The 26855-nt window shown below is 35.1% G+C and overlaps 1 protein-coding gene across 1 annotated transcript; it reads left to right on the top strand.

Annotated features, from left to right (window-relative positions):
- Positions 1–557: 557 nt before the first annotated feature.
- On the top strand, positions 558–25147 carry LOC128045181 (calcium-activated chloride channel regulator 1-like). The gene is made up of 14 exons (XM_052637658.1): positions 558–716; positions 1736–1876; positions 2070–2217; positions 2987–3095; positions 8021–8201; positions 10221–10448; positions 11252–11476; positions 15171–15348; positions 17177–17277; positions 17636–17860; positions 17987–18257; positions 18851–19021; positions 19798–20034; positions 24807–25147. The coding sequence occupies exons 1-14, from the start codon at positions 558–560 to the stop codon at positions 25145–25147; spliced, it is 2715 nt and encodes a 904-aa protein (XP_052493618.1).
- The last annotated feature ends 1708 nt before the right edge of the window (positions 25148–26855 follow it).

Raw genomic sequence — 26855 nt, 5'->3', positions numbered from 1 at the left:
ACAGAAAGTAACAAAAAAACCCGTTTCCCCCTTGACCCACAGCTATTCCCAACCACTGTGCTTATATGAATCCCATCTAAAGGAAGAATAGAAATCCTAATTCACTGTCATTCATACTCTAGTTCATTTATTCATTTTTGTTTTGTTTTTTAAATATGTCTTTTTCATCTGTTATTTTCATTTCAAAATGGTGCTTTTCATTTCAGTTTCTTATCCTTCCACAGAGCACTTTTCTGTAACAGATCCCAGGACTGGAAAATGTCTAATACTATTTGATGGTGATGACAATAAAGACAATGAATGACCACTATGATAAGGATGATGACTACACAAACAATAATCCATAGATGTTCAGCATAGTCCCCATTAGGGACTTAGCAATTGTTAACTGCTACTTAACAATTAAAGAACTCTTTAAAATAAGATAAGGAAGTTCATGGAGGTATTTTAGTAATATATTTATGCAAACATTTGGGCCTAGAGTCATATCTCTGAGTTAACAGATACATAAATACTCTCCTTACGTTTCCAATAGGTTTATTGTAACATGAGCAAAAATGGTGCTCAGTCTGAATGTTATTCTGTTCCTAACTTTGCATCTCTTGCCTGGAATGAAAAGTTCAATGGTAAATTTGATTAACAATGGGTATGACGGCATTGTCATTGCAATTAACCCCAGTGTGCCAGAAGATGAAAAACTCATTGAAAACATTAAGGTGAGATAAAAATTTACTGTTATTTTTATTTCATTAAGTATTTTCAACTCATGTTGCTTAGTCATAAACATTCACACAGACTTATAACTTTCCAAAACTGCTTTGACAATACTCTTCATTTATATGGCATGTATCTAAACTGTCAAGATTAATATCTGCTTAGTGTAAATATTATGTATCATATATTAGTAGCATTAGTCAGTCCCTAATAAATTATGAAAGTCAAACTACTAATGTTTTTTCAACACAGTAAGCTAAAATAAAGACCTTCAAACTACTGGAGAATGATTTTCAAGTTTTATCTTTATGAAGTTTACTTTTAAAAGGTTTAAATAACTAACCTACATTTAAACACTCTCTATAGCTCATTATCTTATACATTTTTAAAATATTTTTCATTCTTCATATTTGTTCAATTCTGAAAATTTTGAAATTCTTAGATTACTAATTACCCTTGTATAAATTGAGAGAAGTTAAGTGATTTGTATAGTCATATAATAAGTAGCAAAAACAGAATTTGAAGCCAATAACCTATATATTTTTAGAAAATTACTGCTTGATAAAACTTTGCATTTTATGAGCACATTCCATATGAGAAGATAACTCAAAATGAATCTAGCAAAATCGTTTTTTCAATTAACAGCAATCTAAAATCTACCAAACTTCAAACTTCCAGCCCAATTTTAAGCATCTCTGTTCAGATCAATAAGCAACTTGCTAACAGACTCCGAGTCTTAATCACCTTTATATCTCACCTAATACCCTCACTCTCAGCTCCAACCCATCATGCTGAATGCAGATATGGATAGGTAAAAACTAAAGAATTAATTTCTAAGTATATAAAAATGAGAGTCTACAGACTAGAGAGATAGAGTAAAATATAATCTATTTTTCATGTAGTCTTTGACAAAATATTTGGGGAAGGGTACTTATTGTTTCTGTTTACTCTCAAGTTCATTATGAAATTGTTACTACAAGGTAGTTACAATTAAATTGTTACGACAATTTAATTTTGTCAGGAAATGGTAACTGAAGCTTCTACTTACCTGTTTTACGCCACCAAACGAAGAGTTTATTTCAGGAATGTGAGGATTTTAATTCCAATGACCTGGAAATCAAAATCTGAGTACTTCATACCAAAACAAGAATCATATGACCAGGTAGGGAATTTTATTTAGCTCCTAAACTATTTCTTGCTCCCTGTGATTTTTAAAAATTAATACTAATAATTTTTTAGTAATTACTAATGACTACTATTTAAATTAGCAATTTTGCTGGTCTTATTTTAGATGAAAAATTCCTTGTTTCTATTGTTCTTGGGGTCTGTTTTGGTTTGTTTCTTCTGCTTTTTAGGCAGATGTCATAGTTGCTAATCCTTATCTAAAATATGGAGATGATCCCTATACACTTCAATATGGAAGGTGTGGAGAAAAAGGAAAATATATACATTTTACTCCAAACTTCTTGTTGACTAATAATTCTCACATCTATGGGTCCCGAGGTAGGGTTGTCTATTTTATACTTCTATTTTTATTTCCGCTGGAAACAAATGTAACATTGTGATTAATGTATTTTTTAAATTTTTAAAAGAAAAAATACCTTTGTTTGGAAATTTATTGGTTATGTTCAACTAAGTATATTTCTTTTTCTATGTGTGTTTAATAAGAAAATTAATTTTAAAAAGCCATTTATTGATACCAACCCAGTTTAACTTCTTTGGGCTAATTAAAGTTATCAATTTCTAGATTTCCTTGACTGAATTAGATTGATTATGTGGGAAAGGGAAACTTAAAATATAAGGAGATTGGATTTAAATACAGAATTCCCCACTATCCAAAAGAAGTGTTCCTATGCAACCTTTCATAAGTTAAAATGGTATACAGCAAGAAGCAATTACCTGAGGACACATCTTGCTAACAGTATGCACAAAATATGTTGAGATATAGCACAGATGCTCACAGACAGAGTTCAAATCTATAGGGTTTGATACTGAGATGCTAAGCACAGAGAAGAAGCTTGATGATGCCGCTCTTCCTGCTCTGTTTGTGTGCTGTTGTAAAACTGCTGGCTGCAAAACAAATGCTGAATACTATTTTAGCTTTTGGCCTTTCTTCATAAAAGCAAAAATCCTCTTTGAATTTCTTTCCATTAGTGAAAACAGGTACTAAGATGGGTTCTTCATAAAAGTGAAGTGGTTTAAATGAACTTTCAAAAAGCAGGGATATCTATAATGTAAATGGAAATTTATAAGTGGCAATATTGTCTCATAGGCAGAATATTTGTCCATGAGTGGGCCCATCTCCGCTGGGGAGTATTTGATGAGTATAATGTGGACCGGCCATTCTATATTTCCAGAAAGAACACTATTGAAGCAACAAGGTATCATCCTATTGAACAAATCTGTTTTCAAATTTTTTCATTTATGACTTTTTAATTTTCTATACTAGGCTGACAAAGGTTATCTCAGTGGCTGAGTGCTTGCCCAATTAATGGCAAAATCCAACCTGTAAGGGAACATTTCATGCAGAGATGGAATCAATAAAGGACAGAAATGGTCTGGACCTAACGGAAGCAGAAGATATTAAGAAGAGGTGTCAAGAATACACGGAAGAATTGTCCAAAAAAGATTTTCATGACCCAGATAATTATGATGATGTGATCACTCATCTAGAGCCAGACATCTTGGAATGTGAAGTCAAGTGGGCCTTACAAATCATCACTACGAACAAAGCTAGTGGAGGTGATGGAATTCCAGTTGAGCTGTTTTAAATCCTGAAAGATGATGCAGTGAAAGTGCTGCACTCAATATGCCAGCAAATTTGGAAAACTCAGCAGGGGCCACAGGACTGGAAAAGGTCAGTTTTTATTACAATTCCAAAGAAAGGCAATGCCAAAGAATGCTCAAACTACCACACAATTGCACTCATCTCACATGCTAGTAAAGTAATGCTAAAAATTCTCCAAGCCAGGCTTCAGCAATACGTGAACTGTGAACTCTCTGATGTTCAAGCTGGTTTTAGAAAAGGCAGAGGAATCAGAGATCAAATTGCCAACATCCGCTGGATCATGGAAAAAGCAAGAGAGTTCCAGAAAAACATCTATTTCTGCTTTATTGACTATGTCAAAGCCTTTGACTGTGTGGATCATAATAAACTGTGGAAAATTCTGAAACAGATGGGAATACCAGACCACCTAACCTGCCTCTTGAGAAACCTGTATGCAGGTCAGGAAGCAACAGTTAAAACTGAACATGGAACAACAGACTGGTTCCAAATAGGAAAAGGAGTACGTCAAGGCTGTATATTGTCACCCTGCTTATTTAACTTCTCTGCAGAGTACATCATGAGAAATGCTGGACTGGAAGAAACACAAGCTGGAATCAAGATTGCCGGGAGAAATATCAATCACCTCAGATATGCAGATGACACCACCCTTATGGTAGAAAGTGAAGAGGAACTAAAAAGCCTTTTGATGAAAGTGAAAGAGGAGAGCAAAAAAGTTGACTCAAAGCTCAACATTCAGAAAACGAAGATCATGGCATCTGGTCCCATCACTTCATGACAAATAGATGGGGAAACAGTGGAAACAGTGTCAGACTTTATTTTGGGGGGCTCCAAAATCACTGCAGATGGTGACTGCAGCCATGAAATTAAAAGACGCTTACTCCTTAGAAGAAAAGTTATGACCAACCTAGATAGTATATTCAAAAGCAGAGACATTACTTTGCCGACTAAGGTCCATCTAGTCAAGGCTATGGTTTTTCCTGTGGTCATGTATGGATGTGAGAGTTGGACTGTGAAGAAGGCTGAGCACCGAAGAACTGATGCTTTTGAAGTGTGGTGTTGGAGAAGACTCTTGAGAGTCCCTTGTACTGCAAGGAGATCCAACCAGTCCATTCTGAAGATCAGCCCTGGGATTTCTTTGGAAGGAATGATGCTAAAGCTGAAACTCCAGTACTTTGGCCACCTCATGCGAAGAGTTGACTCATTGGAAAAGACTCTGATGCTGGGAAGGATTGGGGGCAGGAGGAGAAGGGGACGACTGAGGATGAGATGGCTGGATGGCATCACTGACTCGATGGACATGAGTCTGAGTTAACTCCGGGAGATGGTGATGGACAGGGAGGCCTGGCATGGTGCGATTCATGGGGTCGCAAAGAGTCGGACACAACTGAGTGACTGAACTGAACTGAACTGAACTGAACCTGCTGCACTATAAATATGTCAACAACTTCTGTGTATTACACTTTGGTATGAAGCTCAACCAAAATTTGGGAATAATTTCATTATCCATCGGGTTGTATTAAATAGCTGAGGAAAGAAGTAAAGTGAAAAGCAAGGGAGAAAGGGAAAGATATACCCAACTGAATGCAGAGTTCCAGGAAATAGCAAGGAGAGCTAAAAAGGCCTTCTTCAATGAACAATGCAAAGAAGTAGAGGAAAACAATAGAGTGGGAAAGACTAGAGATCTCTGCAAGAAAACTGGAGATATCAAGGGAATATTTCATGCAAGGATGGGCACGATAACCAACAGAAATGGTAATTGACCTAACAGAGGCAGACGAGATTAAGAAGTGGCAAGAATACAGAGAATAACTATACAAAAAAAAAATCTAAATGATTGGGATAATGACAATGGTGTGGCCACTCACCATGAAACAGACATTCTGGATTGTGAAGTCAAGTGTGCCTTAGAAAGTATCACTACAAACAAAGCCAGAGGAGGTGATGGAATTCCAGCTGAGCTATTTCAAATCCTAAAGGATGATGCAGTCAAAGTGTTGCACTCAATATGCCAGCAAATTTGAAAAACTCAGCAGTGGCCACAGGACTGGGAAAGGTCAGTTTTCATTCCAATCCCAAAGAAGGGCAGTGCCAAAGAATGTTCAAATTACTGTACAATTGCACTCATTTTGCATGCTAGTAAGGTTATGCTCAAAATCCTTCAAGCTAGGCTTTAGCAGGATGTGAACCAAGAACTTCCAGATGTACAAGCTGGATTTAGAAAAGGCAGAGGAAACAGAGATCAAATTGCCAACATTCGGTGGATCCTAGAGAAAGCAAGGGAATTCCAGAAAAACATCAACTTCTGTTTCATCGACTATGCTAAAGGCTTTGACTCTGTGGATCACAACAAACTGTGGCATATTCTTAAAGAGATGAGAATACCAGAGCACCTTACCTGGCTCCTGAGCAACCTATATGTTGATTAAGAAGCAACAATTAGAACCTGACATGAAACAACTGACTGGTTCAAAGGTGGGAAAGGAGTAAGTCAAGGCTATATATTGTCACCCTGCTTATTTAACTTCTATGCAGAGTACATCATGCAAAATGTCAGGCTGGATGTATCACAAGCTGAAATCAAGATTTTCAGAAGAAATATCAGCAACCTGAGATACACAGATGATACAACTCTAATGGCAGAAAACAAAGAGGAACTAAAGAATCTCTTGATAAGAGTGAAAGAGGAAAGTGAAAAAGCTGGCTTAAAACTCAGCATTCAAATAAATAAGATCATGGTATCTAGTTTTATCACTTCATGGCAAATAGATGGGGGAAAAGTGAAAACAGTGGCAATTTTTACTCTCTTGGGCTCCAAAATCATTGGGGACAGTGACTGCAGCCATGAAATTAAAAGATGTTGGCTCCTTGGAAGAAAAGCTATGACAAACCTCGGTAGCATATTAAAAAGCAGAGACATCATTTTGCCAACAAAGGTTTGTATAGTCTAAGCTATCGTTTTTCCAATAGTCATGTATGGATGTGAAAATTGGACCATAAAAAAGATGCTGAAGAATTGATGCTTTTGAATTGTGCTGCTGGAGAAAACTTTCAAGAGTCCCTCGGACAGCAAGAAGATCCAACCAGTCAATCCTAAAGGAAATCAGTCCTGAATATTCATTGGAAGGACTAATGCTGAAGCTGAAGCTCCAATACTTTGGCCATCTAATGTGAAGAGCCAACTCACTGGAAAAGACCCAGATGCTGGGAAAGGGGGCAACAGAGGATGAGACCCAGATGCTGAGGGCAGGAGAAGGGGGCAACAGAGGATGAGATAGTTGGGTGGCATCACCAACTCAATGGACATGAATTTGAGCAATCTCTGGGATATGGTGAAGGACAGGTAAGTCTAGCGTACTACAGTCCAGGAGGTCGCAAACAGTTGAACCTGAGTTAGCAACTGAACAACAACACATTATCAGAAGAAAAAGAAAGAAAAAAGTTGTAACCTAAACCTTAAGATCTGAGAATTAGAGTTCCACTTCCTACCCAATCTTTCATTCCGTTTGATTCATAGCTTTTCAATGTGAATCTGTTTCATTGAAATTAACTAAACTGTTACAACATCTTGTTAAATATATTTCATTTTTCATTTAATCTTGAGCTTAAAGAAAAGAAGTACTTTTCATAAGTGAGAAAACTGATTTTTTAAGGAAAAAACTGGGCAGATTTAGATAGGTCTTATCTATGAATTGATAAGATATTTAAATTAAAACTATCAGGCACATGGAGTAGTTAATGAGTATGAAAGAACAATTGAAATCAGTGTAATAGGAAATGTCTTTAGGATAAAAATTAGAAAAAAGAGGTGTGGTAGAAAAATGCCTTTGTGTTGTTTGCTTTATGTGTACTAAGCCACCTAGAATCTTTCACAGCCTAGACTTTCAACCCAGGACACTTATTATTCTCACCTCCTCCCATGCAACTCCTCCCAGCACACCTCCCTTATTCAGACAATGCTTGCTCATCCTTTAAGGCTCAGTTTAAATGCTTCTTCCGTAAGTGTCTTTCCTCTCCATCCACTTGGGGTTATATATCCTTGAGACTGTTCCCAAAGCAATGTGCACGGGCTTCTCTCACATACAAATATACATAATATTTGTATTTATATATGTGTATATGTAAACACTTATATAGCAATATACATGTGTGTCTATAAAAGTATATATGTAGCATACATAAGAAATTTAAGAGAGTATTAAGAATAATGTTGAATCTTCCCTACCCATTAGGGAGCAACTCCTCTATGTCTCTTAATTCAATTTCCACATGCCTGTAAGGAATTATCATCTTTAGCTCAACGTCACAAGTAACAACTATTAATAAACACAAACTAACATCATTGTTCTTGTTGAAACTGATGGTAAACGGGTAGGACGCTGTGCTTACTTTGGTCAAAATGGAATGCTGGTACATGGTCTATAACAAAATATCACTGAGGGAATGGTTTTAGGAGATTAATATTTATTTATAATTTATTTGGCCTTCATATATAAATGTAATCCAATTCTTTCACCATAGATGTTCAACTCATATTACTGGTACTAATGTGGTTTTCAAGAAGTGCCAGGGAGGCAGCTGTATAACAAGGCCATGCAGACGTGACTCACAGACAGGGCTGTACGAAGCAAAATGTACATTGATCCCAGAAAAATCCCAGACTGCAAAGGAATCCATTATGTTTATGCAAAGTCTCCATTCTGTAAGTACCTTCTTTTTCTAGTCTCACAAAGGAAGCCTTTGGGAAAAATTAATTAAGGAAGCTGAATTTTCTATACCAATAGAAATAAGAAAAGTTACTAAGACAGTTAATTAACAGCTATTTTATTCAGTCCTGTGTATCCAGCCCTGTCAGTGTGTATCTGGAAACTATTCCACCCCTTCTCACTATTCTGTTTTCTTTTGTTTTTCCTTCAGAGGTAGAACTGTATCCTTCTCATTAGCATCACAGAATTTCTTATAACATTGCTTTCCTCAATTGACTTCTGTGAATTTATGTCTAGAGCTGCAACTTTACTTTTAATTTTTTCTTCTAAGTGTTATTCAATTCATACTACTTTTCCAAACTAATTCATTCTGTAGCTTTGGAAAGTACTGACAGTCTCTGTTTTCCATTACCTTCACACTAAAGTACACTAAGTTTTGTAAAGTGATATTGTGAAAAAATAAATGGCTCTGTCTCTAGAGAACAACAAAAGTGGAATGATTCACAATCACCAATCTGACCAACTAAAAAATAACAACACAATAATTCAAGTTCCAAAGCTAATGTTTGACTTGAAATATCTGGTCAAATGTATGAAGCTCAGAAGAGAAGAACAGGTGTCTTGGAGTTAGACAGAGCTGATATAAAACTCCAGTCTGTCATTTTAAAGCTGTGTCACTAACGGCAAATTGCTAAATCTAAGATTTTAATTCTCTAGCTTTTTAAATGGAAATTATAATACTCACTTTACAGTGATACTGTGGTTAGTTTTATAAGAATTAATATAAATAAAGTATGATCACAGTACTTAGCATAAAGTGAGTACAAAATAAACTTAAAAGTTTTCACTTTTTAAATCTATAAAATATTTGGATAATAGGGAATTGTCTCTTTCTCTGGGTAAATTCAACTTAATTAATGTAAGCATATTATAGTTACCTAATGAAAGTTTCCAAACACATAAAAAAGACTTTTAAATATGAAACCTATGAAGTTATCAAAAACAACTAATCAAAATAAAGCATACTACCTCTAGGTTTAAAAGGTGCAAGTTTTCATAAATAAAATTACTAATAACATAGACTTCTAAGCGTAAAGGTTTGTGAAGGCCTATTATTTCCAATAAGATTTAAAATTTTGAAATCTAGGGCATTAATAATGAAAGTCTTGAGTAAAAATGTAGACTTTATATTTTCTTCTAAAACTCCTAAAGAAATCCAATGAGATATTTAAGTATAAATTGTTTCCAGCCTAATAAAGCTCCCTCCCGGGAGTATTTGAAGTGTAATTCTAGATCTTTCATTGTAATCTGTTACATATGGATCCACAAAGATAGCCAAAGAATTGAGCATCCAAATAGATATCAGATCACATAACACAAGAGGATAATTGGAAAATATACTGTCTGCACCAAACTATAAATTCCAAAGCATTTGCCTATGAGAAGATAACTCATGCTGCCTACCTGGAAAATAAACAACAATGAAGAAAGAAAACCATGTAATTGAAATATGTAGCACAACTAACTATATAAGATATGGCTCAGAGATAAATACTGTACTTTAACTATATATCTTGTATGTAACAATATTCCCTTCTAATTATTGTAACATAAACTAAATATACTGTATAGCATCTATACCCAGAGCATAAGCTCAGACCCAGGAGAAATATGTTCCAAAATAATGAATATTCAAGTCCATTATATTCTTCCTTGAAATTTCATTACTCCCACAACTTAAGCAATTGTGTCAGCCATCATCATCCCCCAGTGTATGATCAACCTATACCTAAAAGAATCACCAAATGACTTTCCCAGTGCATACCGACAGTTTTACTTTGCTTTCTCTCTACTCATATACAAAATGGATGTGAGAATGTTAGATTATGAAATAATTTTTACTTGTCAGGAGATAAAATCTGTGGAGGACGTATAAGACAGCCAAGTATATGTTTGGAAAGGAAGGTAATGCTTCATCAGTGACCTATTATTGTCTTTCAATTGATTTTTTCCAGGTGACCGAATTTTGTACAGAAAAAACACACAATACAGAAGCTCCAAACCTACAAAACAAAATGTGCAATGGCAAAAGTACATGGGATGTAATCACGAACTCTGTTGACTTTCAGAATACATCTCCCATGACAGAAATGAATCCACCGACTCGTCCTACATTTTCATTGCTCAGGTCCAAACAGCGGGTAGTCTGTTTGGTACTTGATAAATCTGGAAGCATGTCTTCAGTAAGACATTTATCTGTTAGCTCTCCTAATTAAGATATTTAGGCTAATAGAAATACAATTTAATCTTAGGTTCAGCTCTACTAAGCTAAGTAAAAAATATTTTTATTATTCTAACAAATTTTAGTATGATGATTTTATGTGGACAAGCACTAGAAGATAATATACTAAAATAAAATAAATGTTAAAGTTATTGTATCATGGATGATATCTATTCTTTAACTTTTAGTTCTAACAAACAGGAAGTTACACAACTGAACAAAGAGAAAAGACAAAAATCACCCATAATTCCACCACTGAGCATGTCATTCCTATTTTTTTTCTGTTCATGTATTTGTCTTTCCTCCTCAAAACTGTGATATCTTACATAATTTTTTATAATATGATTTTTTTTACTTACTATACCTTAAATACTTACTCCCCAAGGAAAAAAATGATTCCATGACACAATTTTTAATGACTGTATCCTATGCACATAATATAATTTAGTCAACTTCCCATTACTGGATATTTTTGTGATTTTCAACTTCTTATCAAAAATTATATTGCAAAAAAATATTTTTGTGTACATCTTAAAATGATTTCCTTATTGTTAAAAAAGAAGGTATAAATTTTTAAAGACTTTTCCAAGTAAGGCATACTAATTTTTAGTTTTTTGTGAATATTCTTTTTAATATAATGACGCTAAACTCTAAAATACAGTAATCAATTATTATCATGATCTCTGGCCCATAAACTTCGTCTTTCACCAATCTGTTAGGATTGGAGGAAACTCAGGAATTGTTCAGACATCTTTTTTCTTACAGGAAGACCGTCTCATTCGAATGAATCAAGCAGCAGAACTATACTTGATTCAAGTTATTGAAAAGGGATCTTTAGTTGGGATGGTTACATTTGACAGTGTTGCTAAAATCCAAAATCATCTAACAAGAATAACTGATGATAATGTTTACCAAAAGATCACTGCAAATCTGCCTCAAGAAGCTAATGGTGGAACTTCAATTTGTAGGGGGCTCAAAGCAGGATTCCAGGTAAAATAAAAATGCTTTTCTAAATATCATTCACATTTATTGTCCCTTTTAATTTTGTCCAGCTCTCTTGGAACAAGTGTCATGAGCTTAGAGGTCTCTCATTTAAATAATTTTAAAAGAATTTCTATTGTCCATACTCCTGAAAAACTGAGTTGCACTGAGAAGTGATTAAAGGGAAGAAAAATTCTGTGAGCACATAATCATCATGATTTTACTGAGAAACTCCTCTTCTCTTTAGCGTTACATAGTCTGAATCACTATGAGGAAAAAAATAACGCTGTTAAGGAGATTGTAGAAGAGGGAGATTACTAATATTTTTATATTATGGATAAAGAAAACCTCAGTTCATCAAATTAAATTGACATATAAAAATCACAAAAATAGAGGTAGTTCCTCAAGCATAGTACCAAACTCAAGATACGTGGGTAGAAGTTTACTGAAATAAAAATTGTGAAATCAAAAGTTGCAAGCAACTTTTGAGCACTGTATTCAACTGCAGCCAGTACTCATCTGAATTTCTCCCAACGTAAGACAGCCCTGTTTTAGCTTATTTATATTCTTTCAGTCACAAAAACAGAAAACTATTTCCTTCCCTTCATTGATTCTCTCATTGCCTCAGCTAAAAAGTGGAGACTGTTACTTGTATCTGGGCCACTAGTTAATGTCATCTCCTGGCTTTCCTCGTGATGTATATTCGCTGTAAAGCATATCAGTTTAAGAAAACACATAACTTCCAGACCCAGACACACTTGAGATTGTGGTTCTATTATTCACTAGTAAAAGGACCTTCGATGAGTTATTCAACTCAGAAAATCTGTTTCTTCAATTAATGAAATACGGAAAGTAATAGTTGTTGTTGTTCAGTTGCTAAGTCGTGTCCAACTCTTCGCAATCCCATGGACTACAGAACGCCAGGCTCCTCTGTCCTCACTATCTCCCAGAGTTTGCTCAAACTCATGTCCATTGAGTCAGTGATGTTATCTAACCATCTCATCCTCTGCCACCCTTTTCTCCTCCTGCCCTCAATTTTTCCTAGCATCAGGGTCTTTTCCGATGAGTCGGCTCTTGGCATCAGGTGTCTAAGGTATTGGAGTTTCAGCTTCTGCATCAGTCCTTCTAATGAATATCCAGGGTTGATTTCCTTTAGGATTGACTGGTTTGATCTCCTTGCTGTGCAAGAGACTCTCTCAAGAGTCTTCTCCTGCACCACAGTTCGAAGCATCAACTCTTTGGCATTCAGCCTTCTTTATGGTCTAACTCTCACATTCGTACAAGACTATGACTACTGGAAAAACCATAGCTTTGTCAGCAAAGTGATGTTTCTGCTTTTCAATACATTGTCTAGGCTTGTAGCCTAGCTTTCCTTCCAAGGAGCAACCATCTTTTAATTTCATGACTGCAGTCAACGTCTGCAGTGATTTTGGAGCCCAAGAAAGAAAATCTGTCACTGTTTCCACTTTTTCCCCTTCTATTTTTCATGAAGTGATGACACCTGAGGTCATGATCCTCAGACAACCACTCTGCCTTCTTGCATTTCTTTTTCTTTGGAGGAAAAAGAAATAAAAGTACTTATTTCATCTAACTGTGAGAACTATGTCAGACTAATAATTGCTCCCCTAATGTTCATAGCAGCATCACTTAAAACAGCCAAGATATAGAAGCAAATCAAGTGTTCATCAGGAGATGAATGAATAAAGAGGATGTAGTGCACGCAGGGCTTCCCTGGTGGCTCAGACAGTAAAGAATCCACCTGCAATGCAGGAGACCTGGGTTCAGTCCTTGGGTCGGGAAGATCCCCTGGAGAAGGGCATTGCACCCCACTCCAGTATTCTTGCCTGGAGAATCCCCATGGACAGAGGAGCCTGGTGGGCTACATCCATGGGGTTGCAAAGAGCTGGACACAACTGCGTGACTAACCACAGCACAGCACAGTGTGTGGGTATGTATACATACATATATACAATGGAATATTACTCAGCAAAAAAAAAAAAGAAAAAAAAGGAGATTCTGTCATTTTCAACAATGTGGATGGACCTACAGGGTATTATGTTTAGTAAATAAGTCAGACAGAAAAAGACAAAAACTGTGTTATAAATTATATGCTGAATCTAAAAAATAACACAAACAACTGTATATAACAAAACAGACTCACAGATATAGAGACGCATCTAGTGGTAATCAGTGGGGAGAAGGGAGAGGAGGCTGCAATATAAGGATATTGTATTAAGAAATATAAACTACTACGTATAAAATAAATAAGCAACAAGGATACATTGTACAGCACAGGGAAACATAGTCATTATTTTGTAATGACTTTAGAATATAATTCACAAAATAGAAAATTTGTATGTTGTACACCTGAAACTAATATAACATTGTAAATCAACCATAATTCAATTAAAATATTAAATAAGTATTCAAGAAAGGATTGCTATTCAAAATCATAATTCTTATATATGTTTATTCAATTCTAAAATATGAGAGTGCTATATTTTGGGAATGTGTCATACTGTTTGCACACATTGATTCATATATGTTTTTCTTAATATGCTTTGATATATTTCTTACAACATTTTGACCAGACTCTATTGCTGAAGAGATTATATCATATCATCAATACATTCAAACAAGTAAAAACCTCTTAATTACTTATATAATGAAACCATGTTTTTACCTACAGAATCATAATAAAATGTCTGAAATTTATTAAGCACATATTACATTAGTGCCTATGTTAAATGCTTTACATTCATAATTTTACTTTATTGTTATCATTAATATTTAGTCAGGCACTATTACCATGCCCATTTTGCACACAAAAATTGATTTTCAGAGTAATTAAATATCTTTCTCAAGATCATATAGTCAGTAATTGGCAAATCCATGATTCAAAACCTGATCTTTCTTACTCCAAAGTTCAAAAAAGTAATCATTCCACTGAGCTATTTATTGGGCTTCCCTGATAGTTCGGTTGGTAAAGAATCCAAGCTATTTATAGAACCCTACTATAAATATAAATTATATTCATATACATAAATGACAGACTAAATGCTAGCTGTTCTACTTGGCAAATGGCAGAGCTAGAATTTATTCTCAATTTGTCTGAGTAAATTGTCTTAGTCACCACTCTTAGTAAAAAAATCGGGAAAAAACTCTTCCAAATTATAATACTTGATAAATTCATGAACTCTTCATGACACATCAATTTTTTTTTTTCTAGGAAACCCTGAGATTCTTTAATTATCAACTAGCTTTTATGCATTAAAAAGCACAAGCCACATCATTTAACTTTGCACACAGGCCTTCAGTCACAGCTTTACGAACGTCTAGTCGGCAAACTTCCAAAACTGTCTGGGTCATCTTCCTCCGTCCCAAGTACCTCCTGAAATAATAATAATAGCTAACATTCACTGAGTATTAACTGTGAGTTAGATAGTGTTCTAAGTGTTTTATTCTTTCTTTCTTGGGTAGTTTGCATATATGTGAAAGCACTGTTAACATTCTGCCTTTGGAAACCTACATGACCATTGTACATTACACTCATTTTCAACCCAACTCAACCTGGAATGACAATACAAACAAAGTTTCCCTTTGCCTACTCTGATGCATAATGACTTCTCCAAGACCAAAGAACAAGTTTATTCTTAGTTTATTTAGATATAACCTAATTAATAATCTGGGTTTTCACTATCAGGCAATTATCCACAGTAACGAGAGTACTTCTGGTTCTGAAATCATACTATTAACTGATGGGGAAGATAAGGAAATTAATTTATGCTTTGAGGATGTAAAACAAAGTGGTGCAATCATCCACACCATTGCTCTGGGACCTTCTGCTGCCAAAGAACTGGAGACACTGTCAAATATGACAGGTAAACCTTTGAAATAGAATTTGAATACATACATTTTCAGTTTCTCTCATTTCAGGGGCTCTTTCCTGTCCTAAAAAATTAATCTTTGCCTTTCCTTGTCCTTATCCTTCAAATTAATGTCTTTCTTCTCCCCACTCCCACTTTCTATTTCTACCTATACTAGCTTCTTTTAACATTAGTCAACATTTTCTATCTTCATTCATTTCTCATCACTTTTACCAGTACCATCAAGATGAACCTTCTTTCTCCATGGTCACTAAGGACTTACTCAAGCGCAGTTCCAAAATTCTTGCTCAGTATCTTACCTGCTTAATCTTATAGTAGAGACTCAGATAGCACTATTTCATTGAGGAAGAAATGTAAGACTAGAGAATACAAATTATTTGCCCAAGGCTATAGTCAGAGAAGGACTTCCCTGGTGGCTCAGATGGTAAAGCATCTGCCTACAATGCAGGAGACCTGGGTTCGATCCCTGGGTCGGGAAGATCCCCTGGAGAAGGAAATGGCAATCCACTCCAGTACTATTGCCTGGAAAATCCCATGGACAGAGTAGCCTGGTAGGCTATAGTCCATGGGGTCATAAAGAGTCGGACACAACTGAGCGACTTCACTTCACTTCATAGTCAGAGACCTGAATACCAAATCTTGCTCTCTGTAATCCATTCTTTTCTAGCTTCTGACACCTAAATTATCTCCCTCTTCATTAACTCCTGTATCTTTATTATCTGCATTTAATCAATTTTACTTTATTCTAAACTGTCATTCTCTAATTGTTTTGGTGTATCTTAGATATAACCAGAGAATAAGCAGCTAGTTTAAAAAATATCTTTAATTTTCATAACATTATTTAGAGATTACATCAGCTTTACTAATGTGACAAACACTTAAATCTAATGATTAAAAACATTTTTTTGGCCAGTTTTTCCTTTTTTCTAATATATTTTGAGCAAGGTTTACTTATTGTAGCATTACATCTAGGATACTGATATAATAAAAGTTCCTAAGGTCTGGGAAATTCATCTTTTGTAAGTTTAAAAAGAAATTTTACAGTGTATTTTATAGTATATTGGTAAGAGCATAATAGAAAATGATTTTCCCACTTAAAATTAGTATCATATGGAATATTCAGTCAGTTCAGTCACTCAGTCGTGTCTGACTCTTTGCAACCCCATGGACTGCAGCACACCAAGTTTTCTCTGTCCATCTCTCGGAGATTACTCAAACTCATGTCGATTGAGTTAGTGATGCCATCCAAACATCTCATCCTCTGTCATCACCTTCTCCTCCTGCCTTCAATATGGAATATTATGCAATCATACAAAAGAACAACATATTGTCATTTTCAGCAACATGGATGGACCCAGAGATTGTCAAACTGAGTTAAGTAAGTTAGAGAAAGACAAATATCATATGATATCACTTATATGTGGAATCTAAAAAACTAGTACAAATGAATTTATTTACAAAACAAAAATAGAGTACCATATGTAGAAAACAAACATGGTTATGGTTACCAGGGGCAAAAGGAGTAGGGGAGGGATAAACTGGGAGATCGGGATTGATATATAAATACTACCATATGTGTGTGTGTGTGTGTATGGTTGTGTGTGTGTGTATGTACCTACTGGATAGCACAGAGAACTCTCTACTCAATATTCTGCAATGATCTATATGGAAAAAGAATCTAAAAAAGAATGGATATATGCATTTGTATAACTGATTTATTTTGCATATACCTGAACTAACACACTGTGAATTAACTATACTCCAATAAATTTTTTAAATAAAATAAAATTAGATTATAAAAGTAAACAAAATTCCATTTTAGGAGGATATCGTTTTTTTGCCAATAAAGACATAAATGGCCTTACTAATGCTTTCAGTAGAATTTCATCTAGAAGTGGGAGCATCACTCAGCAGGCTACTCAGGTCGGTATCTTTAAAAATTTCTTTGCCTTTTCACACTTGTAACAAATTTTTATTATCCTAAATAGTAATTTCTTTCTCTAATAAATAACTTCTCTGCCTGAAAACATTTTGGGTGTCCAGAAAACATCTTGATTGAATTTGCTTTATGTAGTATTTACAGACATTTTTTCTTTTGATTCTTTTATTTTTATCAATATAAATGCATTTTATTTGCAAAATTCTTCAAAATAATTCTTAGTTATTTTAATTAAAATCTTAAAAATATATTTAGAATTACTCCGAACTGACTAAACTTTGAAATGTATAACTGGAATAACAAATCAGTTTCATGTGATTGTTGTTTATATTTATGTAACAGTTGGAGAGCAAAGCCTTGAACATTACAGGAAGGAAAAGAGTAAATGGCACAGTGCCCGTAGACAGTACAATTGGAAATGACACTTTCTTTGTTGTCACATGGACAATAAAAAAACCAGAAATTGTTCTCCAAGATCCCAAAGGAAAGAAATATAAAACCTCAGATTTCAAAGAAGATAAGTTAAATATTCGGTCTGCTCGTCTGCGAATACCTGGTATTGCAGAGGTAAGAATATTTTTTATTTTCTCCATGCTTTATCAACCAATTTTAAGGAAAAAAATGAAAATAGCATCTCACATGGGAGTAGGAAAATATTACAAAAGCTCTCAAAATTTTTTTTTTAATTTTTAGACAGGTACTTGGACTTACAGCCTTCTAAATAATCATGCCAGTTCTCAAATGCTAACAGTGACAGTGACTACTCGAGCAAGAAGTCCTACTACACCCCCAGTAACTGCAGCTGCTCACATGAGTCAACACACAGCCCATTACCCTAGCCCAGTGATTGTTTATGCACAAGTCAGTCAAGGGTTTTTGCCTGTACTGGGAATCAGTGTAATAGCCATTATGGAAACCGAAGATGGACGTCAAGTAACATTGGAGCTCTGGGACAATGGTGCAGGTAATAACAATCTGCATCTACTTCCACTGAACTTAAAATCCTACTATAGTCACGTGCCTCAGAAGTCATTATTTCCTATATATGCTAATGAAACATATTTTAAGTGAATTAAATTTAATTTTAATGTTTTTAAAGCTTTTTAACTTTTTACTTAGCTATCTTGTCTAGGTATAGACATGAGTACATTTATCTTCTTCGAATTTTATAAGTAATTTTATTTTTTCCATGTAAAATGAAAAAAAAATTTTATTTTTTCCAAGAGCACAATAATTTTTTATTTTCGTTAGTGTCAGTGTTTTGCATATCTTTTTTCAGTTTAGTTATATTTTCCTTTTTTGTTAGGATTCTCTTATGAAATAATAATAGCTAATATTAACTGAATGCTTACTATGAATTAGACTTTTTCAAAGTCAAGATTTGGCAAGTTGTCAACCCAAGCTTCAAATTCAAGTAGTCTGATTCTGGGGTTCACATATTTTAGAAAATTGTGCTATACTATCTCACAAAAGAGCTTCCATCACTAGTGCTCATGAACAGCTGATATTGTCATATTTTACTTTGTTGTATGTCTAATATAACATTTCAATATTAAGGTGCTGATACTGTCAAGAATGATGGCATCTACTCAAGATATTTTACAGATTACTATGGAAATGGTAGATACAGTTTAAAAGTACATGCACAGGCAAGAGACAACACGGCTAGGCTAAATTTAAGACAACCACAAAACAAAGCTCTGTATGTTCCAGGCTACGTTGAAAATGGTAAGTGGCATTAAAATAGAAATGTGCCATTTATTTAGGTAAATTAATGTGGTAAGCATTCAAAATAAAAGGTACTGTGGAAAACCTATATAGTTATATAATCACCTTTGTTTCAAAACCATATTTATGATGAGGGAACTAGCATAGGACTATACTTACAACAGGAGAAGGCAATGGCACCCCACTCCAGTACTCTTGCCTGGAAAATCCCATGGACAGAGGAGCCTGGTAGGCTGTAGTCCATGGGGTTGCTAAGAGTAGGATACGACTGAGCGACTTCCCTTTCACTTTTCACTTTCATGCATTGGAGAAGGAAATGGCAACCCACTCCAGTGTTCTTGCCTGGAGAATCCCAGGGACGGGGGAGCCTGGTGGGCTTCTGTCTATGGGGTCACACAGAGTCGGACACGACTGAAGTGACTTAGCAGATACTTACAACATGCTTTCTTTACATTTCCCTGAGTTCATTTCATTTATATTGAAAAAAATTTACTGTGGCAAGCACTTTGCTAGATGTTGGAGCTACAAAAATAAATAAGGCACCATCTTTGTCCTTGGAAAATTTAGAATCAAGAAGTAAGACAGATAAGTTAAATAACAGGACTAATACTTCATAATGTCTCCTCACCAATTTTAAACAAGCTTTTTTTTCACTAAAAGCTGTTACTTTTTCAATGGCTGCTATCAATCAACATTAACTATCTACAGCTGCAAATGAGATTATAAGAAAAGATATCACAAAATATGAAAAGTTACAAAATTGCTTTTTTTGGTAGGTAAAATTATACTGAACCCACCCAGACCTGAAGTCAGAGATGACCTGGCAAAAGCTAAAATAGAAGACTTTAGCAGACTAACCTATGGAGAGTCATTTACTGTATCAGGAGCTCCTACTGGTAATCACCCTTCTGTGCTCCCACCCAATAAAATTACAGATCTTGAGGCTAAATTCAAAGAAGATTATATTCAACTTTCATGGACAGCCCCTGGCAATGTCCTAGATAAAGGAAAAGGTAAGTTTGATTTTACATTTAAAAATATTACATATATTGGCTTTTATTTGCTAAATATTTTCTAATGTCCTATTTATAAATAACACGCATAGATGGTCTACTATGGGTCACCTATTTATGTGTGTGAAAACGTAAGCCTGAAGAGATAATGAACTGCCCCAAAGTACTTCTATATTTAATAAATTAGTAATTAAACTCACTCTCATCAGATTGTATTGTGCCAAACTGCCTCTCAAAATATGAACCATCTTAGAAATTACTTTAAGAAGACTGACTTAACATCTTTCTGTTGCATTTCTTTCTCCCTAACAGGGAAAATTTTTTCTAAGTATATCTTTGCTTGAACAATTTCATTCATTCATTGACCTTTTTTTATATTTTCAAATGTTGTTAGGTTCATAAGAAATAATCCCTATTGTCAACAGTTAGTTAGGTGGAAAAGACACTTTCTACAAATAAACAGATAATTTTACAGAATATGATGAGATACGCCATTGGATAGCCACTTCTAGTTGAGAGTTAAGATCACAAGGTATATCTTAAAGGGCTTTTCAGGGAAGACTATTACTGACCTAAGTCTTAAAGAATGAGAGAAGTTGGGAAAGTTAAGTGAAGATGTCCCGAGAGAGAGAGGATAATATGCAGAGATTTAGCTATGAAGTTTGAATTAAAGTTCAATGCCAAATTATCTTATTCATTCAAGTTCAGTTCAATCACTCAGTCATGTCTGACTGTTTGTGACACCATGGACTGCAGCACACCAGGCCTCCCTGTCCATCACCAACTCCCAGAGCTTATTCAAACTCATGTCCATCGAGTCCGTGATGCCATCCAACCATCTCATCCTCTGTTGTCCCCTTCTCCTCCCACCTTCAATCTTTCCCAGCATCAGGATCTTTTCCAATGAGTCAGTTCTTCACATCAGGTGGCCAAAATATTGGAGTTTCAGCTTCAGCATCAGTCCTTCCAATGAATATTCAGGACTGATTTCCTTTAGGATTGTCTGGTTTGATCTCCTTACAGTCCAAGAGACTCTCAAGAGTCTTCTCCAACACCACAGTTCAAAAGCATCAATTTTTTGGTGCTCAGCTTTCTTTATAATCCAACTCTCACATCCATACATAACTACTGTAACTTCCTCATAATAAATTGCCCACATTCTTAAAAGTTTAAATCACTTTTAGCTTTGCTTTAAATTTAACTGAATTAAATTAGTGTTTATTGAATGCCTACCATATTCCAGTGTTGTGCTAGACTAGCAGATTCTCATAGGGTAAAGCCAATCTTGTTATTTTCCCTTTAAGGTGGTAAAATGAAAGCAATATGCATATCAACAGACAATATCTCAGAGGCTTTTAGTGCTGAAAAGTCACTTTAAATGCTCTTTCCCTTGTGTTATAATACATCCCTTACTATAGGCTCTCTCAAAAGAAACAATGCTTCTTAATCTTTCATTTCCTATGTAGCTATATTTCTCTTTGTCATTATCATACAATTAGAAAAATCATTCTAAAGTCAAAAGAAATATAAAATACCTATGAAGAGCTCTTTGTACTTCAATACTGAGACTCTTATAATGACAGCTTCTGAAATACACTTGATCATTAAAAATATGGTGAAAATAAAAAATACTGCCACTTAGAAATCCATAAATGAAATTATCTGACTAAATGTTTAATTCTAAAATTGAATTCAGTTAAGACCAAGTCTTTAGATCACGACTGGATTCACAATAAATGTCCCTTATACTGATTATAGAAACTAAAAGATGGAAGAAATTATTTCATACATACATTGGGAAAGAACTTTACTATGTTTAACCTCAAATACCTAAAACAGGTGGGATCTGATCTCCCTCTCTCCTGGTAACAAATAGGAAGATGTAGTTCTATCAGATTTTACCCCTAGTCATTACAAAAGGAAGTATTAGCAGTATCAAAAAATAAATAATTATCTATATAATTTTAAATGAAAAACTTAAGCTTGAAAGGGAAAGTGAAGTCGCTCAGTGTGTCCAACTCTTTGTGACCCCATGGACTGTAGCCTACCAGGCTCCTCCATCCATGGGATTTTCCAGGCAAGAGTACTGGAGTGGGTTTCCATTTCCTTCTCCAGAGGATCTTCCTGACAGGGATTGAACCCAGGTCTCCCGCACTGTAGGTAGATGCTTTATCATCTGAGCCACCAGGGATCTGTGATAAACTTAAGTTTACTAGGACCCAATTTCCATACTAGTCATATATGCAAATCAGACTAGATGACCTAGAAATACTAAAACATGTAGATATAATTTTAATATTTTATGATCCACTAATTTTGTCATTTTGGGCATCAAGTGAATAACGGTTTTTGGCCAAAAAGTAGTATTTTTATTAAAGTATAATTGACCTACAACACTATATTAGTTCCTGGTATATAATATAGTGATTTGATATATCTATACAATACAAAATGATCACCACTTTAAGTCTAGTTACCATCTGTTACCATACAAAGTTACTATAGTTTTATTGACTATACTCTCTATTCCATACATTTCATCCCCATGATTCATTTATTTTGTAACTGGAAGTTTGTACCTTTTAATCTCCCTCACCCATTTCACTCATTCATTTATTTTGTAACTGGAAGTTTGTACCTTTTCATCTCCCTCACCTGTTTCACTCATTCCCCCTACTCACCCCCATTTAGCAAATGCTTGTTTGTTCTCTGTATCTATGAGTCTATTTCTATTTTGTTATATTTGTTCATTTGTTTTGTTTTTTAGATGCCACGTATAAGTGACATAATATGGTATTCATCTTAGCTGTCTGACTTAATTCACCTAACATAATACCCTCTAGGTCCATTCATGTTGTCACAAAACACAAGATTTCATTCTTTTTACGAGTGAGTAATATTCCATTACAGGTTTGTTTGTACACACACCACATCGTCTTTATCCGTTCACCTATCAGTGGATACTTAGGTTGTTCTATATCTTGGCTACTGTGAATAATGCTGCAATGAACATAGAAGTGCATATATCTTTCTGAATTAGTGTTTTTGTTTTCTTCAGAAAAATATTCAGAAGCAGAATTGCTGAATTGTATGGTTGCTCTATTTTTTATTTTAATAACATCCATACTGTTTTCCATAGTGGCTGCACCAATTTACATTCCCACCAATAGGATGAGAGGGTTCCCTTTTTCTCCACATTCTCACCACACTTATTTTTTGTTGTCTTTTTGATAATGTATGTTCTGATAGGTGTGAGGCAGTTTTAATCTGCATTTCCCTGATGATTGCTAAGACTGAGCACCTTTTCACGTCTGTTGGGGCCTAAAAGTAATTAAGGAGGTCAAAAATACATGCCAAACACAGTACCAGATACTCTAGTTCATACAAAAGGAGTATAAAACATATTTTTGTCCTAAAGAATAGTACATTCAAATTGGAAAGATAAACAGAACCTCTATAAAACTGGAAAACTAAATTCCATGCAATAGAGTTCAGGGAAGAGAGTTACCAAGGGATGAAATACATGACCAAGACTTTATTAAGAAACTGGACTTCCTGTTGGGTGGGCCTTGAAGAATAAGTACAATTTGCATAGATGGGGAGAGGGAGGCATTCCAGGGATTCATGTCAGGGAGAAAAGGAATCAAATAATATGATCAAAGTCAAGAAAGCAAAGTATCACAATGAAATATTTAAATTAAACTCAGGGATGGATGGATAGTTAGATGGATAGATCCACAGAAATTAAATGCAGAGAGGATGTGAAGAGTAGCGGACTAGATCAGATTGACAGGACCTATTTATTAGAAGACACAAATGTTAGGCATAGGGCCTGAATTTAAAAGAAAACAATAAATTTAAGCTACTCACCACATACTTAGAACATATTCAATATTTCATGAAAAAATAACGTCGTCACTGCAAAAAAAAGATATTTTATGTTTTGTTGTTCATGGCATTTCATGTTAAAATATATTTCTTTATCTATGGCTGCTGTAGATTTCTAAAGCATTTTGAATGAAACATTTGTCAGCATCTTTCTTTCCTTTCTTGATAAAATAACAATAATAATAGCTAATATTTCAAACATTTATTAAGTTCCAGACATTGTGCTAAACACTTTTCATGTATTATTATACATTATATTATATAATGTTCACATATAAAATTCCATAAATATTTGTTGAATTGAATGACTGATTCTCTTTTTTACAGATAAGAAAACTAAGGTAGGAAAGATTAATTGGATTTTTCTTTGTTACAGCTAGAAAGTAGAACTAAGGTGCAAATTAAAGTCTGCCTAGCTCCTAAACATGTTTAATTTTTAGTACACATTCTAAATTCTCTGCCTTCCTTTGCTCTTTGTCTTTATCCCTGGCTCCCACCCTACTTATCTGCTTTCCTACTCATACATCCTAGTACTCCCTTTCTCAGCTTAGTGAAAAATAATACAGACAAAGGGTATTGAATGTTACTGAATGTCATTACTATACTCAAACATTATTGTGTTCCTTGTTCTAAATCAAAAGTAGACTCAGTTCTTCACATTTCTATTTTTAAATCTAGATTCCATTTTTAGTAATATACAATTCTGAATTAAATTCTTTGTGATTAGATATAAAACTGTTCATATATGTGTTCTTAAAGAAAATGGAATAACCAGACAAAAAACCAGTGTGCATTCCTGATGGACCCCTAAATATAAACTGATGTGATAGCAATAAGGCATTCTAGTGATCCTAACATACATGAAATATCTATTTATTTTCCAGCCAACAGCTACGTTATAAGAATAAGTAAGAGTTTCATGGATCTCCAAGAAGATTTTGACAATGCGACTTTAGTGAATACTTCTAATCTAATACCTAAGGAGGCCGGCTCAAAAGAAAATTTTGAATTTAAGCCAGAACATTTTAGAGTAGAAAATGGCACCAAACTCTATATTGCAGTCCAAGCCATCAATGAAGCCAATCTCATCTCAGAGGTTTCTCACATTGTACAAGCAATCAAGTTTATTCCTCTACCAGAAGACAGTGTCCATGCTCTGGGTACCAAGATTTCTGAAATCACTCTGGCAATTTTTGGATTACCAATGATTTTCTCTACATTTTAAACTAGGAATTGTGTCAGCACTGATAACCAATGTTATACATAGTTGGTACACATTTATTTAGGATTTAATTTGCTATTTTCTTGTTGTTCAGTTGCTACATTGTGTCCAACTCTTTGCCACCCCAGGACTGCAGCATGCCAGGTTTCCCTGTCCTTCACCAACTCCCAGAGCTTGCTCAAATTCATGTTCATTTGAGTCAGTAATGCTATCTAACTGTCTCATCCTCTGCTGTCCTCTTCTCCTTTTACCTTCAATCTTTCCCAGCATTGGGATCTTTTTCAATGAATCGGCTCTTGGCATCAGGTGGCCAAAATATTGGAGTTTTCAGCAACAGTTCTTCAAATGAATATCCAGGGTTGATTTTTCTATAGGATTGACTGGTTTGATCTTAGAGTCCAAGGAACACTCTAGTGTCTTCTCCAGCACCACAGTTCGAAAGAATCAGTACTTGGTACTCAGCCTTCTTTATAGCCCAATGCTCGCATCTATGCATGACTATTGGAAAAACCATAGCTTTGACTAAATGGATCTTTATTGGCAAAGTGATGTCTCTGCTTTTTAATACACTGTCTAGGTTTATCATAGCTTTCCTTCCAAGGAGAAAGGTTCTGTTAATTTCATGACTGCAGTCACAAAAGGCAGTGATTTTGGAGTCCAAGAAAGAAAATCTGCCACTGTTTCCACTTTCCCATCTATTTGTCACAAAGTGATGGAACCAGATGCCATGATCTTAGTTTTTTGAATGTTGAGTTTCAAGCCAGTTTCAAGCTCACCTTCCTCCTTCACCTGCATCAAGGGGCTCTTGAGTTCCTCTTCATTTTCTGCCATCAGAGTGGTATCATCTACATATCTGAGGTTGTTGATATGTCTCCCCCAAATCTTGATTTCTGCTTGTGTCATACAGCCTGGCATTTCACATGATGTACTCTGCAAAGAAGTTAAATAAGCAGAGTGACGGTATACAGCCTTGTTGTACTTATTTTCCAATTTTGAAACAGTCAGTTGTTCCGTGTTCAGTTCTAACTGTTGCTTCTTGACCAATATACAGGTTTCTCAGGACACAGGTAACGTACTCTGGAATTCCCATCTCTCTAAGAATATGCCACAGTTTGTTGTGATCCACACAGTCAAAGCCTTTAGCATAGTCAATGAAGCAAAAATAGATACTTTTCTGGAATTCCCTTGCTTTCTCTATGATCCAGCAATGTGGGCAATCTGATCTCTTGTTCCTCTGCCTTTTCTAAATCTAGCTTGAACATCTGGAAGTTCACGGTTCACACCCTGCTGAAGCCTAGCTTGAAGGATTTTGAGCATAACCTTATTAGCATATAAAATGAGCACAATTGTACAGTAGTTTGAACATCCTTTGGCATTGCCCTTCTTTGGGGTTGGAATGAAAACTGCTCTTGTTCAGTCCTGTGACCACTGCTGAGTTTTCCAAATTTGCTGGCATACTGAGTGCAGGACTTTAACAGCATCATCTCTTAGGATTTTAAATAGCTCAGCTGGAATTGCATCACCTCCACTAGCTTAGTTTGTAGTAATGCTTGCTAAGGACCACTTGACATCACACTCCAAGATGTCTGGCTCTAGGTGAGTGACCACACTATCATGGTCATCCAGGTCATTCAGATCTTTTTTGTATGGGTCTTCTGTGTATTCTTGTCACCTCTTCTTAATCTCTTCTGCCTCTGTTAGGTCCTTACTG

The sequence above is a fragment of the Budorcas taxicolor genome, chromosome 3 (assembly GCF_023091745.1).
Source record: "Budorcas taxicolor isolate Tak-1 chromosome 3, Takin1.1, whole genome shotgun sequence".
NCBI lineage: Eukaryota > Metazoa > Chordata > Mammalia > Artiodactyla > Bovidae > Budorcas > Budorcas taxicolor.
The sequence above is the reverse complement of the archived record's forward strand: the minus strand, read 5'-3'. Positions and strand labels throughout refer to the sequence as shown.